Source organism: Podarcis melisellensis (assembly GCF_964234715.1).
Source record: "Podarcis melisellensis genome assembly, chromosome: 4".
Taxonomy (NCBI): domain Eukaryota; kingdom Metazoa; phylum Chordata; class Lepidosauria; order Squamata; family Lacertidae; genus Podarcis; species Podarcis melisellensis.
In genome coordinates this window covers 52,116,972-52,134,409 of record NC_138531.1, presented here as the reverse complement: position 1 = coordinate 52,134,409, position 17,438 = coordinate 52,116,972, and the positions used below count along the sequence as shown (strand labels likewise).

The 17,438-nt window shown below is 40.4% G+C and overlaps 1 protein-coding gene across 2 annotated transcripts in view; it reads left to right on the top strand.

The window, feature by feature from the left end:
- The window catches only part of DOP1B (DOP1 leucine zipper like protein B), a 64,956-nt gene that overhangs the window by 21,980 nt on the left and 25,538 nt on the right, over positions 1 to 17,438 (top strand). For both annotated transcript variants that reach the window (XR_014167820.1, XM_081908712.1), the window contains exons 12-23: positions 2,269 to 2,365; positions 3,019 to 3,210; positions 4,364 to 5,054; positions 6,374 to 6,645; positions 7,705 to 7,857; positions 9,052 to 9,152; positions 9,712 to 9,902; positions 11,639 to 13,256; positions 13,987 to 14,098; positions 15,203 to 15,388; positions 16,512 to 16,637; positions 16,936 to 17,070. Coding sequence is in view for 1 of the 2 variants with exons in the window: in XM_081908712.1 (XP_081764838.1) it covers positions 2,269 to 2,365; positions 3,019 to 3,210; positions 4,364 to 5,054; positions 6,374 to 6,645; positions 7,705 to 7,857; positions 9,052 to 9,152; positions 9,712 to 9,902; positions 11,639 to 13,256; positions 13,987 to 14,098; positions 15,203 to 15,388; positions 16,512 to 16,637; positions 16,936 to 17,070 (3,874 nt within the window). In the remaining variant the exon portion in view is untranslated. The remainder of the gene's footprint in view (positions 1 to 2,268; positions 2,366 to 3,018; positions 3,211 to 4,363; positions 5,055 to 6,373; positions 6,646 to 7,704; positions 7,858 to 9,051; positions 9,153 to 9,711; positions 9,903 to 11,638; positions 13,257 to 13,986; positions 14,099 to 15,202; positions 15,389 to 16,511; positions 16,638 to 16,935; positions 17,071 to 17,438) is intronic.

Sequence of the window (17,438 nt, the reverse complement as noted above, 5' to 3'; positions counted from 1 at the left end):
TATATTTAAATAAGTGAGTGAGTAAGTAAATAAATGGCTGAGAGAATGGTAGAACAAATTTGAATTAAATGAGTTGGTTACTTTACTTTTAAAAATATTTGATATATCCTTATGAACCTGTTGGACAGCTTAGTTGAACATATTGTTTGAATCTTAGTTCTATTTGATTATTTATTTCATATTGTTGATGAATTGCTTCCTATGAAATTTCTTTATTTAACAATAAAAGCATAACTAACCGAAACAATAGTTTTCATAATATGCAGGTTTTTAAAATCTTGTTTTGTTTGTTAACTTTTTATCTTATTAAAGGGAGTCAGGTTAATTCATCCTTGATCCTTAAATGTGTGTATTTTCATGTCTTGGCATACAAGATCCTGGCCATTGATATCATGTATAAAACTTAGGGATAATATGCTGCTGCAGTGTTCACTTTCACATCTCTTCATTGCTTGAGCTTTATTACATTTCAGCCATAAATATCGAAACATTTCTTAGCTGCATTTCTACCAAAAGTAGCAAGCAAGATAAAACATCAATGCAGTTCAATTTCTAAAAAGTTTCGAGGCTTCCGGGTTGGCGCCATCGCCGAATGGCGGGCTCCCTCCGTGCTCCGGAGGGAGCCGGCTCGGCAGGGGTTGGGTCCTACCGCGCCGGCGACGCGGGGACCCTCAAAAACCATGGGCACGGAGCCCCATGGACATGGTGACTCGGCTGGCACCTTTGCGCCCCTCCCCGGCCCGCGAAAGAGCCTTTTTAAAGGCTAAAGAACGGGCGCCAGGAGGAGGGGTGGTGCTTTGAGTCCTCCGCTTCCCCTGCCGAGCGAAGCCGCATGCCATTCGGTGGAGAGCGCTAGCTTCTTCTATTGAGAATTCGGATCTAAAAGAAGAACCCGTGAGTAATTGGAGTATGGACTAAAAAGAGGGATAAATTTTTAAAATTTGGAGCGAACGGGGGAGGTGGAAAAAGGAAGTCAGCCCCCCCTTAATTGTAGAAGAGCCAAAACAAAGGACTTGACAACTAAGATCGAGAGTAACCTTATCTTGATGAATCTGCAACTTCGCGAGGGGAAAATATAAGATTGAGCTGGAGGAGAAAAGTGGAATTTGAATTAAAAAGCAAACCCCCCCCCCCCGGAATCCCTGGAGCGATTCGTGAAAATGCCTGGAGAAGAGTAACGGAGGTTTTGACAGCTGTCAAAGAGCTGTCAAAACGGAAGAACAAATTGGAGTCTTTGTTACGAGGACTTTGCCGGTTACATTTGTCATAAATTGGATATAAATTGTTTCAAATAAGGATCAACAAGTTATTTGGACTGGTGGATGTGATCTGGAGGGGAGCTCAGCTGCTGTGGTCCATCTAGAGGAGCTGAGGGATATTGCATGTGTTTTTGACAGGAAATTTGAATAGTTGAACAGAGTTTTTAATCTCCTGGGAAACTGCAGAAATGGAACACTATTTTGTCTACAGAGGTTTACACACTATAGGAAACAATGGATTTATCTGTTGGAAAATGAAAGGGACATGACGTAACGTTTGGTTCCTGAATAACAAGCCTCTGCAGAGGAACTAGAAGCTTTTGGAAAAAGAACATTCCTGCGGGAGAACAGGGAAATAAACAAAGAAACAAAAAGGAACTGGAAGTGGGAACATTTGGGATATCCAGATTTGACAAGCTTATGGAAATAAAATTGGAGTTTTCACTCCTGGATACAAAAATCTGGATAGAAGAAATGGGCCCCTTTTTGAGATAGATTGGACACTCGTAACTAAAATTGTACACTCGTAATTAAAAATGACTGGCAAAGAATTAGAGGGGTATGGGCTTAGTGAAATGTGGGAACTTCAGAAAGATACTAGAAGTGGAGGGATATGGGGAACGCAACAGGGAAAGGGGGGAGGGAAATTTGGAATCCAAAAGTTGTAAAATTGTTCTCTTATCTTTATTTTATATTTATCTGCATTATATCTGAAAAGGGGGACCTCGTGGAAGGGATTAGATCGATCTTAGGGGATGGGAACTTGGAAAAAATTTGGGTTATTGATGATGAGTGTAATTTGGGGATAAGAATTTGTTGAATTTAATTGTTTATTTGGAAGATTTGGAATACAAGAGGGGGTGGGGAGGGGAAGTCCTGGTTATTGGAAAAAGTTTATAAATTGGATTTAATTTGTTTTAATTTGGAAAATCTTAATAAAAAATTATTTTAAAAAAAAAAACAATTTCTAAAAAGTTTCTCAAAACCACGCTTTCCCTTTCAATTGCAGAAATAAATCTACACAGACACAACTTATGACGAGGAATGTTGCAACCGTTTCAGAACTCTGCACTCTACTGATATTTCTTCTAGATGTAATACCATTAGTAAGTCAATTTCCATGTGTATCCCTGCAAATAAACTAATTATTAAGAAAATACATTTTTAATTGCCAAATATTTGATGGTGCATGGACACATTTGTCATTTGAAAAGTGTTTTTTGCATACTAGTCTTGTCTTTATGATTTGCTCAACTTTTATTAAAGAGCTGTGGAATGATAGGTTTTGTTCAACGTTTTGTACATTTATGGACAACTTTTGTGCCCTAGAAGAAAACAAAATATTGATAATTTGAGCGGGCAGAATATGCAATAATCTGCAAACTTGTTCTTACAACCTTGTTTAATATTGGATAGCTATATCTGTGCTGTGTTCTTTAGGTTCAAGTAAAGTGACTTCCCTAGGGTCTACAAATTATTTTATTTATTATTTACTTAAATTATTTAATATAACCTGCCATTCTTCAACAAGCCCCAGAATGTTAGCAACATGAGTAAAAGCAGTTGTTTAAAAAATGACATCAAAGTGTACAAGAATCAATCTTTATTTTAAAATGTTAACATAATAAATAAGATTAGAATAAAGATGTAGTTGATTGCATATATATACATAAAACTTAATAAGCAAAAAGAACTGATTTCAAAATTAGATGTACGTCATTTAAGAGATTTGCTTATTTGAAATGTCTTGTTTTTATAGGAACTTTATTCCGAAGTGCAGTCTCTCTATCTGCCACAGATGCTCTGCTGTATAGTGCAATCTCTCCTTGAAAACATGGAAACACTAAGTTTGCCAGAGCTCACTCATGCCTTAAGGACATGCTTCAAAGTACTTAGCAAAGTGCAGATGCCCCCTGCCTACCTAGGTACTGATACAGGAAGCTCAGACACTGTAGGTATTAAGAGATGAGTTTATGTCTATAATACGTTTTGTGAATTGATCAATCAGATTGTTAATGTGGTCATTCATTATGCTGTACTGTAGTTCTTATGCTGTAATGGGACGCTTCGCCTCCCCCCCACCCCACCCCGCCATCCTAAGTATTAAACTAGGTATCACTACTATGTTTCTTACAAATAAGACAAATATTCAGTTTGACTTGTCATGTCAAGAGTCTGATGCTTATGGTGGCTTTCTGCACTTGGCCCAAAAGGCTGACTATTCAGTCTCATACATGATGAGAGGTGTAGGTGCTTCAGTGCAGTATTTTGCTATAATAATATTAATATTGGAATAACTATCAACCGCTACAAATATCCACTTCTCAGGGAAGGTAGTGGAGAGTTTGACTTTTACAGGGAGCAACCTTGCTCCTGCTTCTAGATCTCTTGTGGCTTTCAGTACCACTGACAGTGATATGCTCCTGGACCAGCCCATGGGATGGGGATTGGGGACACTGTGTTACAGTGATTCTGGTCCTATCTACAGGACCAAGTCCAGAAAGTTGTATTAAGAGAGGGCTTTTTTGCCCCCTGGTGGTTACACTAGGGATGCTGCAGGGCACTATTTTATCTCAAATGGTATTTAATATTGATATGAAGCTGCTGGGAACATTCATGAGGGCAAAATGGCATCAGTACGCTGAAACTCAGCTCTCTTTCTCTGAAACATCTGAATTTGTGTAATACCTAAAGCAGAATATGCCTTTGCATTTAATAGCACAAGGATAGTTCCAGACAAATATAAATTCCCATTGTTCTCTACCAGATTTATGTCTTTGTTTCATGTAAGGCAGTGTTCCACCCCACATCTGTTTATTTACTTATAAAAAATATTTATATGCCTATAAAGAAAATAGCAAAGTGGTTCACAACCGTATATAAAGCCATACAATAAAAACCATATAAAAGGTTTACATCAGAAATTGGATAGCTGTTGTGGAAATATATTTTTCTTGTTTGCTTGCATAAGCCTGGTGGAATAGAAAAAGGTTTTACCAGGCATTTAAAACATGCAAGGATATTTTAATGTTACTCATGTATGGATTTTGTATAGAGTAAACCTCAACATTCACATTTGGGTCCACATCTTTGGATTATTTCAGAGCCCCATGAGGGAAGAAAACCAGGAACTGACTTCAGAATCCAAAGTGCTCCAGAATGAAGATGACACTCTTTATCCTCCACTCAAGTCTGAAGACAGTGGTATAGGCCTTAGCACTTCATCCCCAGAGTTTGCTCAGCACTTGAGAATACCTAGGGTAACTCCTGAGAAAGATGATGTCTGGAAAAAGGGTGGAAGCATGCAGAAGACCTTGCAGTGCATCCAGGAGCTGGTGGCAAAATTTGCCAGTAAATACGTATTTGTCGTTCATCTACAAGATCCCAGTAATGGCAGTGTTCTGTCAGTGCATTCAAGACAAGGGGAGAAAAAAGGAAACCATTATCAAGCTGCTGGAAATACTTCCAAGAAAAGGAGCTCATGGGATTCCAAGCAAATAACGGTGCCTCAGTTTAAGCAGATGCTAACAGACTTATTCACTGTCCGAGGGTCATCTTTTAAACAGAAAGATCTGGATCCTCCATCTCCTTCAGAAGAGCTTGGTGGTGAAAGGGGGAAAAAGGAAGAAGAATGGGACATTGACCAAGTTATGCTTGACCTGGGAGATATGAGAGAAGACTGTAGAGAGGCCTTTGCAGCTATGTGCTACCTCTTATTGGATTGTACTACATTCCCTGTTTATCTTTCTGAGGAGGAAACTGAGGAGCTCCAGTTGTCTCTCTTTCAAGTGCCTGGTAAGAGGAACATTATAATTTGCAGAAGAGTACAGTGGTACCTCAGGATGCGAACAGGATCCGTCCCAGAGCCCCGTTCGCACCCTGAAGCAAATGCAACCCACGACTGCGTGTCTTGCGATTCACCACTTCCGTGCATGCGCGTGATGTCATTTTGACTGCGCATGCGTGACTGGCGAAACCTGGAAGTAACGTGTTCCGTTACTTCCGGGTCGCCATGGCGCACAACCCAAAAGCGCTCAACCTGAAGTGTATTCAACCCGAGGTATGACTGTACATAATAAGGCAGTGTTCTGTATTCAGTAATCTTCCATTGGAATTGTGCAAAAATAATAATGTGATAGGGCTATAAATTTGTAAGTGTAGGGCAAGGACCAGTTAAGGCCTAGGACATGTGGCTTTCAGAGTGCTGGCAAAGAGCAAATAAAGCCCTGAGTGAAGAAAGGATAGCCAGGTATGTGTTGAGCGGATTGAAGGTTAAAGGATCAATTAGGCATAATCTCAGATTTGCCAGTATTTCGTTAAAGTGGTGTTTTCTGAAAGAGCTTGTGCTCTTTGACTGCATTCCAATGCATATTTACCTAGGAGTAAGTCCCACTGAGCATAGTTGGACGTGTTGCTAGGTAAATGTGCATTCATACCTTGGTTGTTTTCTTCTGCTTGGCATATTGAGGTCTGGATGAGATCCCTGTCTAATTTGCATTTCCCATGCACAATTGGCCAATGACTTTGGTTGATCCTTCCATTGTCTAGCAATGTAATGTACTTACCTAGTAATGTTCTTTAGGTTGTGAGCACTGCCAGGGCCCTTAAGAACGAAGACAGAGGTATCAGTATGTTTGGAGAAAGTACAAAAATATATTTTAAAAAAACTTTAATAGGATAAAAAGCAAACCCAAAGCAGCCCAAAGTGGACTAAACATGTTGAATAACTAAATAATGTTGATTGTTGGTTAGAAAGGAAAGTGGTGGTTGTGGGGGAAAGGAATGGCTGGGCTGGCTAGAACCCTGAGCAGGATCACATCTGTATTAGAGAAGGGCAGAGCATCTGTTTTGCAAACAGAAGGCCCCATGATCAATCCCCAGCATCTCTGGGCAGTTCTGGGAATGTCCCCTAGAGAGCTGCTGTCAGACAGTGTAGACAACACTGATCTAAATGCAGCTTCCTATGTTCCTATGCACTCAAAGGTGAAGGATGCATTGTAACATTTTGTGGCACTTGCATATGTTAAATGATAAATGTTTGTCAAGGGGACAAACTGTTCCGAACAACGATTGTACTAAAACTGGAGCTAAAACTATTTGTCTGCTCTCCTCAGGTGGCTGTGAATCCAGTTTTCCCCTGTGGCTCAAATCCCTGATGACAATATGTTGCTGTGTCAATGACTGCCACATTCAGAATGTGTCCATCTCTGTGCTGCTAGAAGTAATTAACCAATCCCAATCATTGGCACTGGTTATTGAAGACCGAGTAAAGCGGTATAAAGTTCCTGGGCAGAACCCCTTCTTTGGAAGGCTGCAGATGGTCACAGTTCCTCCTATTGCACATGGGGTTCTCAAACTTATTTCGGAAAAAACTGATTTCTACCAGGTAATGTACTAAAATGCCCGCCAAGCTGCATTATAAACTTTTCATTGTGCGCTGGGCATTGTTGTTTCCATGGAAATGGAATGCTTGTAATGTGCAGGTGGTTTAATGTTGTTTACTTGTTTCTAGCTAGCACTTGCGCCTCTTAAACAAAATGGCAACTGCGACTCTGGAAGAGCAGCCGTAATGGTGTTATGGGGTGGGGAAGGGAAGGGAAGGGAAGGGAAGGGAAGGGAAGGGAAGGGAAGGGAAAAGACATCAACTTGCAGAAATAGCACGGGATGATATTCACTAGAGGTACAAAAAGGATGAAGGTAGCTCAGCATTCCATTCTCCAGTGCTGATGGCCAAACCATTGCAACTGGCCAAGAAAGTAAATAGACACATCCTGCTGAAGTACAAATCATTGCCCATTTCCTTGCCGTGTTAACTTTGAAAAGCACTTGCAAATAATCCTTAGTAACAATTTTGTATTAAACTTTGCTTCACAGTCGCATAGAACTAATAAAATACAAAACACAAATTATATTAATGTACACACATATCCTGTGGAGGCTTTGCTTTAGCAGAAAATGATTCTGCTCGTGCAAATTGGGGCACCCAAATTCTGTAATTCTTCCTTGCCTACTGCAGTGGGGCAGGGAGTTTATGTGCGATGAGAGTGCGCTGACTTGCTTTCCACCACAACAAAGTTAATTTTGGAAAGAAAGAAAAATTGTAACATTTTAAAGAAATTATTATATCTTAACTGCCCTTTAAAACAAATGTGCTTTCCAGTGGTATTCATCACCTAGATTATTCTGCTGTATAGGGATGTGGGGTGGCACTGTGTATGTTAAGGGTATTAATACCTAGTTACTGTGAAATCTGTTTTTGCCCTATAAAATGGCTTAGTTTGACTCGAAGTGTACTGTTTTCTGTGTTCACATTATTTTTTGATTTCATTAATAAACATGGTGCTCTATGATGGTGTGTGGTATAGAAAACCATGAACTATTTTTAGTAACACAGAGTCCTTTAAACCTGCCTAAGTGTGGTTTTATTTTTTTAATTTCACTACAGAGAGTTGCTCAAGTACTTTGGAATCAGCTAAACAAAGAGACGAGAGAGCATCACAACACTTGTGTAGAGCTGTTCTACCGTCTTCATTGCCTAGCTCCATCTGCTAATATCTGTGAAGACATCATCTGCCATGCATTGCTGGATCATGATAAAGTAAGAATTATTAAATCTTGTATAGCCTAACACAGCGCCCTAGTTTTGTAGAGTGGGGGGGGGTGGCACATCACAATCACTGCTAGAACAGACTTTGGGGGAGCATGTGTATAGGAGGGAGAAAGTTCCTTTGCCCGAATAGAAATCCTTGCTTGATAGGGTTCACTGGTTAGCTACCACCCTATGTTTTTGGAATATCAGTGAAATATAATTGATGTTAAACTGGAGTTGTTTTGAAATCTGCGCTTAACATTCCTTTCTGCTAAGACCTTTAAAGGGCTCCATTAGACCCCAGATTGATACTGTTTAAAAATAAATAAAAAGGTGTGCAAAGTTTAAGGAAGATCAGTTGTGTGTGGTAGAACATATGCCTGGCATGTTGAAGGTCACAGACTCAATCCATGGCATGTCCAGTCTGAAAATCAAAATGTGTCTTGAATAATGGAGCATTGACAAACCAATTGGAAACTCCTGAAGAGTTGCTTCCAACCAGAGTAGGCAGTCCTAAACTGAATCAGCCATTGGCTTCATGCAGTTTCAGACAGTTCTTTGGCTGCTGCCCTGTTAGATGTGGCTCTTCTGTCCAGTATACAGATGCTGTCTCAGCTCCACTCTTGGACTAATCTCCTATCCCTCTTGAGTAAATATTGGTCAAAATCTTCCTTCTTACTTCATAGGCTACCTGTAGCCCTAGGTCGGCAAGCGCTTTGGGTAGCTCATTAGGGCAAGGACTGAGAAGCCTTTCCTCAAACCACAGTTTATATTTTATCCCTTCTTCTGGGTTTTAAGGAGTAGATGTAATTAACTGGATAATGAAGAGCAGATTTAATTAACCAGCCTACTTGCTAACAATACACTGATTTTCTTCATTTTTGGAAGCATAAGTAACCACATGTTCACTATAATCGTTCCATCAAGGCTTCATATTTCTCAAACTAAAAGGAAATAGAGCTAAGCTTTTAGAAGAATATAATGATTCATTTCATTCTTACATTTTCAAAGAGATCTCAAACATTTTTTCTTGTATTGAGGGGCAAGTGCACATTCATCAGCGTATTCTTGTCTTTCCATAATTATCACTAATTTATGTAGGCTGCAAGGCTGCAATTTTAAATCTATGTAGTTGAATATCTCAAACTAGCTCATAAACATTCTTTTTGTTCTGATTTTGCTTTGGGTTTCTTTCCTCCTAAGGGGACAAGGCTGGAGGCACTGTTCCGGTTCTCTGTCATGTGGCATTTGACCAGAGAAATCCAAGGCAGCAGAGTCACTTCCCACAATCGCTCTTTTGATAGGTATTGCTATTACTTTTATGTCTATTTTGATGGTGTAGGTTTAAATTAAATTTACTTTTGGTCCTTGAACTGAAAAGACTACAGTTTCATATGTACCCAAAATATACCTAAGCCAAAAATATTGTTGTTTTTTTCTGATGGGCATCTTTAACATTGTGCTTAGCTTGTTTTCCTATAGCACTGTACAGAAACCTCCCACATTTGCACACTTAAGTTTGCTTTCAACCCATTATTGCAGGCCAGTCATAGCCTCTTCCCTATCTGATGTGAACATCCATACGTGTGAGTGTGTGTGTGTACACGCACATACACACACAAACATTCACCTGTTTCTCCAATTCAAAGATTCTTATGTTCACAACACCACCATAAAGGTTTCATTTTCTACTGCTGGTCCTTAACAAACAAATTGAAGAAGGCAGAGAATGTTACTATTGCTGGAAAAGCTATTTTTAAAATGTGTGTGTCCCTTTTTGTAAACTAGTCTTCCAACTCAACATTTTAACATAATTCTAGTCTTGTCACCTTGAACAAATATTACTGTAATTTCTCCATCTAGGTCTCTGTTCGTTGTGTTGGACAGTCTTAATAATTCGGATGGAGCTATTGGTGCTGCTGCACAGGGTTGGTTGATACGAGCGCTGTCACTTAATGATGTTGCACGAATTCTGGAACCCATCCTTCTGCTTCTGCTTCATCCCAGGACACAGCGTACCTCTATTCACTGTGTCAAGCAGAAAAATTCAGAAGGTAAGATTTCACTTAAGAAGATTCCTTCTCCTTCAAGTGAAAGGTCCACCTAGTCCAGCATTTGGTCTCCCAACAGATGCCCCTGGAGAGCCTTCAAACCATACATGAAAACACATCCCCCCCCCCCCACGGCAATGCTATATTTAATCCTGGAGGTTTCTTTAGCCATTAAGGCTAGCAGGAAGTGATAAGACTTGGCCTTCCATGAATGCTTCCAATTCCCTTTTCAATGTGGAAGCTTTCACTACATTTTTTTGGACATGAATTCCATAAATTACATGTTGTGGGCAGTATATTTCTTTTGTATTTCCTGAAACCACCCCTAGTCCTTTTCATGGGCTGACCCAGCCTATGGTAATATGGGAGCAGGAGGGGAAAAATATTTGTTAGGCATGTCACCTTTTTGTCTAAACAGAAACCCCAAGCATAGAAAATGTTGGCCTCTACAGGGTTGAAGTCTAAATTTGCCTTCTGTGTAGTACACCTGGACTTAGCTGCGCCTTAGCCTTTACCTGTAACAGGTGCCATGTGTGTGTGTTCCTCCCTTCATATCAGCACACAGAACTCAGTATCTAAGGGTGAATCTCAGACAATTAATTGTATTTTTTTTAACTAATAAAAATTGTTTGGCATTTCAAAAGAAAAAATAAACAATGTTGGTCAATAACATAGTAGACAAGCATATGAAGGTCATACATAAACAAGTTAATGCAGAATCCAAGGCATTGATTAAAAGGGTTGAGGTTAAATTTTTAGTTACCTGGATGCAAGCAGTGTTCCTCTCAGAAGGAGAGCACGAAGGAATAGCTCAGCAATTATCCAAATTTCCTGTGAAGATTTAAGGTTTATTATACATTAATATAATTAATTGTTATCTGACGCAATTACTAGAGAGAAATAAACTATTTTAAAAGAGAGGCTATAAATCCCCAAGGATAGTCTGGCTACATTAAATGCAACAAATCCCAGCATTTAAATCCCAGCATTAGTATGTCAGATCATAGTCTAAACAATATTATAACTTTTGGACATAGCAAAATCCTTGGTGTGTGTCTGAGCATACTAAGAGTTGTCATTTAGAGAATTTATTTCAGCTTTGCTGTCTTTGTGAAAACAATATTTCCTGGCTAATTGGGTACAATTAGTAATTTGTAGCTTTTACAATAGGTGTTGTCCAGCTTAGTTATTGTTCTAGGGAACAATTTAAAGGTTTATTGTTTTAAGATAGGGAAGGACAAACCAGAGGATCAGTATGTGAGCATGGCTTGTCGCTCGTGACTTGATGTGCATATGAGCATCACAAAGATACAAAGGATGCCATCATTTCCAATGTAAGAAGTCCAATTTGTTAAAGATCATAATCTACAAATACTAGCCAATACACGTTAATTTTTATTTGCTGTATTTAGAAATGGCTGCCCAAGAACATTGGACTCTGGGTGGCTTGCAAATAAAATGATACAATATCATTATAAAATAGGTTTGGAGTATCAACAGTTTCAGGCCAAAAGAAGAATAAAATCAGACACCTAAAACTATACAGCAGTTAGACATTGCTTCAGAACATAGGTCTCTTAACAACAGTCTATTGTGAACACATGGCACAGTTGCAAAGAAAGAGGGTCACCCGTTGTCTTCAGATACCGGGACGAGAAAGCGGCTGCTGTCTGAAGGCTGCACCTTCACTACTGAATGAGTGGTCACTTTTTTAGAAAGGCAATTTTGCTTTCTTTCAGAAGACATGCGTTTCTGGTACAAAAAGAAAAAAGTCCCTTTCCAGAAGTCCTTGGGACGTTCGGAAAGCAGCTCTGAAGAAAGTTTGCCACTGAGCCAGTTTACAACTGTGGACAGGGAAGCCATTTGGGCTGAAGTTGAAAAAGACCCAGAAAAATGCCTGCTTAAAAATGAACTGGCTGTAAGTGACAATTATCGGTGTGCAGAAGCTTCACGATACGTAGATGAGGAGGATAACAGTGAACACACAGAGTCTGCTGATACCAGCACTGGACCTACGGATAGTGATAATACATCATCCTTTTCTCCTTCTCTGGACCAGCAGGATATGAGCAATGACGACAACTACAGTGGTTCGACAGACGACAAAGAAAGCTTGAAGCTCGTTGGTTCTTCTAATGTTTATCCTCCCGAAAGTTCCAAATCCAGCACCATGCTCAACCTGGTACGCGCAGATTCTGAGAAAACTCAAGCATCGGAGTCTCTCTCAAGCGATGACGAGGTGGATTTGGAGCTTCAAGCCCTTACCACCGCTAGGTTGCTAAAACAGCAGAAGGAAAAACAGGAAATGGCCGAGGCTCTGTTTAAGCACATTCTTTTGTACCTGCAGCCGTATGATTCCAAAAGGGTCCTATATGCTTTTTCTGTACTTGAGGCAGTACTCAAAACAAACCCTAGGGAGTTTATTGAAGCTGTAGCCAGCACTAGCATGGATACTAGCTCCACAGCTCATCTGAATCTCATCTACAATCTTCTAGCCCGCCACCAGGAAGCTCTGGTGGGACAGAGCTTCTACGGAAAGCTTCAGACTCAGTCACCAACCGTGTGTCCCCATTCACTGTTAATAGAGTTGCTGACATACCTGTGTCTGAGTTTCCTGCGCTCCTACTACCCTTGTTACTTAAAAGTGACTCACAAAGATGTGCTGGGCAATAGGGATGTCCAGGTCAAAAGCGTCGAAGTCTTGATAAGAATGATGACGCAGCTGGCTACAATGGCCAAATCATCAGAGAGCAGGAACACAGAATTTATACGCAACTTGCTTGGCAGATGCAAAGTTCAAGAATTTGTCCTCCTTTCTCTATCCGCTTCTATGTATGTAAGTCAGAAGTGCTATGGACAAACAATGGCCAGTAAGACTAATGGGTTAAGTGAAGAGTGCATCCTCGAGGAAAGCCTAATCAACTTTGGTCCTGATCAGATTTGGAGCGAGCACCCGTTGCAGATTGAGCTGCTTAAACTTCTGCAAGTGTTGATAGTCTTGGAGCATCACCTTGGACAGACTCAGGAGGAGGTGGAAAATCAACCAGGCCTATCTAAGGAATGGCAAAAGTCACTTAACTTCCAGGAGGCCATTAGTGCAATGCAGTATGTGCATCCACACCCTATAACCTCGCAGGGATTATTTGTGTCTGCCGTAGTCCGAGGCTTGCAGCCTGAGTATGGCTATGGCATGCACCCAGCTTGGGTGGGTTTGGTTGCATATTCCTTGCCATTCTTTGGGAGATCTTTAGGTTGGACAGTGGCACCGTTTATTGTACAGATATGCAAGAACCTGGACGAACTTGTCAAACAGTATGAATATGAAACTCTGAAAGTGTCACCAAAGTCATCTGTAAGGTAAGAGAATGTTGTTCATAAAATCTGGCTTTTTCATGTTTAGCTAATTTAGCTGTTGGTCAGTATGGCTCATTTTCTATTTGTAAGTTTCCTTAAATTATTTGTTTGGTTTCTTGGGGAGGGGAAGGATGTAGGAACATAAGAAACTACATTTATATCAAGTCCGACTCTTGACTTTCTAGCCCAGCATTATCTACTCTGGCTCGCAGCAGCTCTTAGGTCTCTGGAAAGAGGTGTTTCCCAGCCTCAGCTATCTGACCCTTTTAATTGGAGGTGTCTGGGGTTGAAATGGGCAGCTGATCTTCTGCATGTAACATACGTAATTTCACTGAGCTATGCAGGCAAGACTTGTTTCAGCTTCTCAGTTCCACCAATAGGGGAAATGTCCCACTCAATTCTTGTGGTGTCTCAATCAGAACAGGCTTTTCCCTGCCACATTTTCATCATCTTGCAAAGTTTGTCTGGTATTCCCCCCGCCCAAAAACCACTGTTGTTGTCCCCTCCCATCCAGGACAGATAATCTACACACAGCTCTCTCTTTGCTTTTATGAGTTAGCCAGTGGGCAAACTCTCCCTAGATAGCAAAGTATCAGCAGATAACTGGCTGGGTGGATTAAAAGCATAGCGTGCAAAGGAAAGGTTCTAGCTTAATGGAAGTGAATGCGGGCTATCCCCTAATTTCTTTACAAGACTGAAACAACCAACTGATTTGTTAACTTTCTCCCCAAAGCATGAATTCTAAAAGGGAAAACATCACACCAGATTATCCTCTTACGCTTTTGGAAGGACTAACCACTATTGGCCATTTTTGTCTTTTGGATCATCCAAATCAAACCAAAAAGGTAATGATGTTGTTGTTTTTCTTGCTTTCTTTTGCTGTCTAATATATACTTTTGACAGGTGGTGTTTCCGGTTATTAAAAATATCCATTCAAACTATGTTGAACTTTAAGGGTGTTATGACAGCCTCATATTAGGAAAAGATGGAATAGTGAAATCAAGATAAGCCACAGTTAGAAATTTCCTTATGTGACTGTGAAAATGTTCTTCTGTATCAATTTCATGATTTCAAAGATAACTACTGTGAGTTTGTGATTTAAAATGCAGCCGGGGGAACAGCGGGTATTTTACTTTGTTTTATATAATCTATGCCTCAATATACTATGAAGAAGAAGAAGAGTTTGGATTTGATATCCCGCTTTATCACTACCCTAAGGAGTCTCAAAGCGGCTAACATTCTCCTTTCCCTTCCTCCCCCACAACAAACACTCTGTGAGGTGAGTGAGGCTAAGAGACTTCAGAGAAGTGTGACTAGCCCAAGGTCACCCAGCAGCTGCATGTGGAGGAGTGGGGAATCGAACCCAGTTCACCAGATTATGAGTCCACCACTCTAACCACTACACCACACTGGCTCTCTATGAGATCTCTATGAGATGTGAAATGTGGCCAGACATTTAAAAAAAAAAAATGAAATCCCAGATAGGATTTTCTTTAAAATATCAAGTGAATCTGCACCCGATTTATTAGAGGTGATATTGAAAATCTATCCTGCCAAAACATTTCACTTTCCACTTTATTTTTAAATCTGATTGCAAAGCCAAGATAGCTATCCATTATCAAGGTAGTAATACTGCTGAAACAAATTCTGATTTAGAACCCTTTTTTTGCAAATTATAGGAAGTGGTGGTATGTAGTGCAATTGTTTGTAGCCCTATATATGCATAAACAAGGCTAAGCAAAAAAATGGAATAATTTTACAATGTGGTAAAACAGGGTATGATTTATAATGTCATTGTTGCAAAGATCACCCTTGCTTATTTTTTATATATTATATTGTTCAGGATTTTGAATGTGTTGTTTCTTTCCTGCATATCTATAGTGTGGGTGATCTCCAGTGTTGGTCATATTTGGATTTAATGGGTTATTTATTTATTTTTGTATTCCCAGTCACCATGGAATGTTGACCCTATAAACCTAAGAAATGCCAGGAATGCCATTTTGGAAGAGTTTCCTCGTATCATTAACACCATGTCTCTCCTTTGGGGTGTCATAAAAAAGGAAGATTCTCAAAAAAGACCAGCTGACTTCCTTGGAACAAAAGGCTCTTCTTCGGTTTACTTTAAGGCAACCAAAGTAAGCTTTATTAAGCCTGGGCAATCTGTGGGCAGGTGCACCACAGCTGGGAAAACCTTGTCCACATTTTTCTGATAGGAAGTTGCTTAGGTTAATAGGCATTTTTGGAAGTGATTGGCAATGCTTCTGCAACAAGCCATAGAGATAAAGTTCAGGTGCCTACACCATTGAAGATCTGCAGATGTAGTCAACCACTTTAAATACATCTCTGTCTGGCAGAGAGTCACACCAAAAACAGAGGAGGCTTTTATCCTTAATCTGCATTGCTGGTGTTGACCCAGGATGTGGCACTGTGTAGGATCTGTCATCACAGGTACTCTGCCTTGTAGGGTCCTGCTGCCCCAGTGACAGCGCAGGCTATTGACAGGCAGCCACCAGTAATGCCTGGTGTAAGGCCCCCAAATGAGGTGGGGGGAGGGTGGACTAGCCATGGATTCACTGCACAGTAACTAAAGACAGGCCTAATGTAAGCCTCAAACTAGTACCCTCCCCCCCACACACACACATCCCATCTGCTCTGGCCAATGTGAATGCCAGAGTTTCAGATTTGTACATAAGAAAAGGCTTGCTGGATCACACCAAAAGCCCATCAAGTTCAGCATCTTGTTCTTGCAGTCACCCGCCAAGTGCCTATGGAAAGCCAGTAAGCAACACCCAAATGCAACAGCACTCTTACTTGTGCTTCCCAGCAACTGGTAGTCACTGATGGCCTTTTTGATAGCGATAGCTCTCCCACTGTGCTTATCCCCACAGCTCCCTTGCTGGGAGTTAGGATTCCTCCCTGAGTAAACAAGCCTTCAGGAAATCGTCTTGGTATAAAGCACGTTGTGCATGCACGCAACACGGTTATGGACTGTGTTTTCTCAACAGGAACTGTAATGTTCATTTTCAGAAGCAACTTCCAGGTGCCACATGGAAAAACTGCTGCATGATAAATTCTTGCTTATAATGAGAAATACATGCACAATGGGAATTTAGAGTCTTTTTTTCCCTAGGATGAGAACAAAAAGTGTGATTTAAAAATAGTGAGCTGCTTATGACATTGTATCAGGGCACCTGTCTGTAGGGGTACAAATTCCATCCAAACCCATTCTAGAAGAAGTGTTTGTTTTCTTTTTTATAGACATTGAAGAATAAAATCCTTGACTTCTTGAATCCCCTCACTGGGCAGCTTGGGGTGCAACTTATAGCTGCAGTAGCAGCAGTGTGGAGCAGCAAAAAATCTCACAGGCATCAACACAAAACAAAGGTAAAGAAGAAGAAGAAATTACAAATGTGGTGTGATAAATAGTTCATTCCCCTGCCCAATGATAAGGGAAAACTTCAAAACATCTAGAGGGCACCAGGTTGGCAAAGACTAGTTCAAAGCATTTGCCGGACCCCCGGGCCCCTCACACGCAGTATGCCTGGTTTCCTGTTTTTCCTGTGTCTGAACACCACAGTTTCAGCTCCTGTCCATGCTTGTAGAATAGAACCAGATATTTCTGAAAAGGCATGTTACAAATCAATATACAAGGGGTGGTCCTTTATGTATGCTTTTGTTTCAGATTCCTCCCGCAGCTAGTGCATCTCAGCTTATACTTGTTGATCTAGTTTGTGCCCTAAATACTCTGAAGACAGACACTATATTGCAGCTTGTAAAAGAAGTTGTAAAGAAACCATCCCAAATCAAAGGTGAAGAGGTAGGTGTCGTTTTTACTCTGTCTATAATTTCTGTTACAAGTTAGGAAGTTTCAATTGTTCATCAGCCTACTATATCAAGGTTAAAAAATGGATTATTCATGGTTGTTGTCCCCACACTCCATGGAAAGAAAAGGCTGTAGTTCTGAGAGATATCTTAACCTGATAAATTCCTTAAATTGATTAGTTCTCTAATGAAGAAGTTAGTGAGAGGATAAAATGAGCTGAAAGGTGGGAATAGACCAAGAGCTCTTGGTTTTTGCCTCATCACTATTTAAAGGATTGTGAGCAGCATACAGAATTGATTAGCGTTCAGATTTGGTCAGTCACATAGTAACTTGAGGGCTATCCAAGACAGTAAACAAAAGGG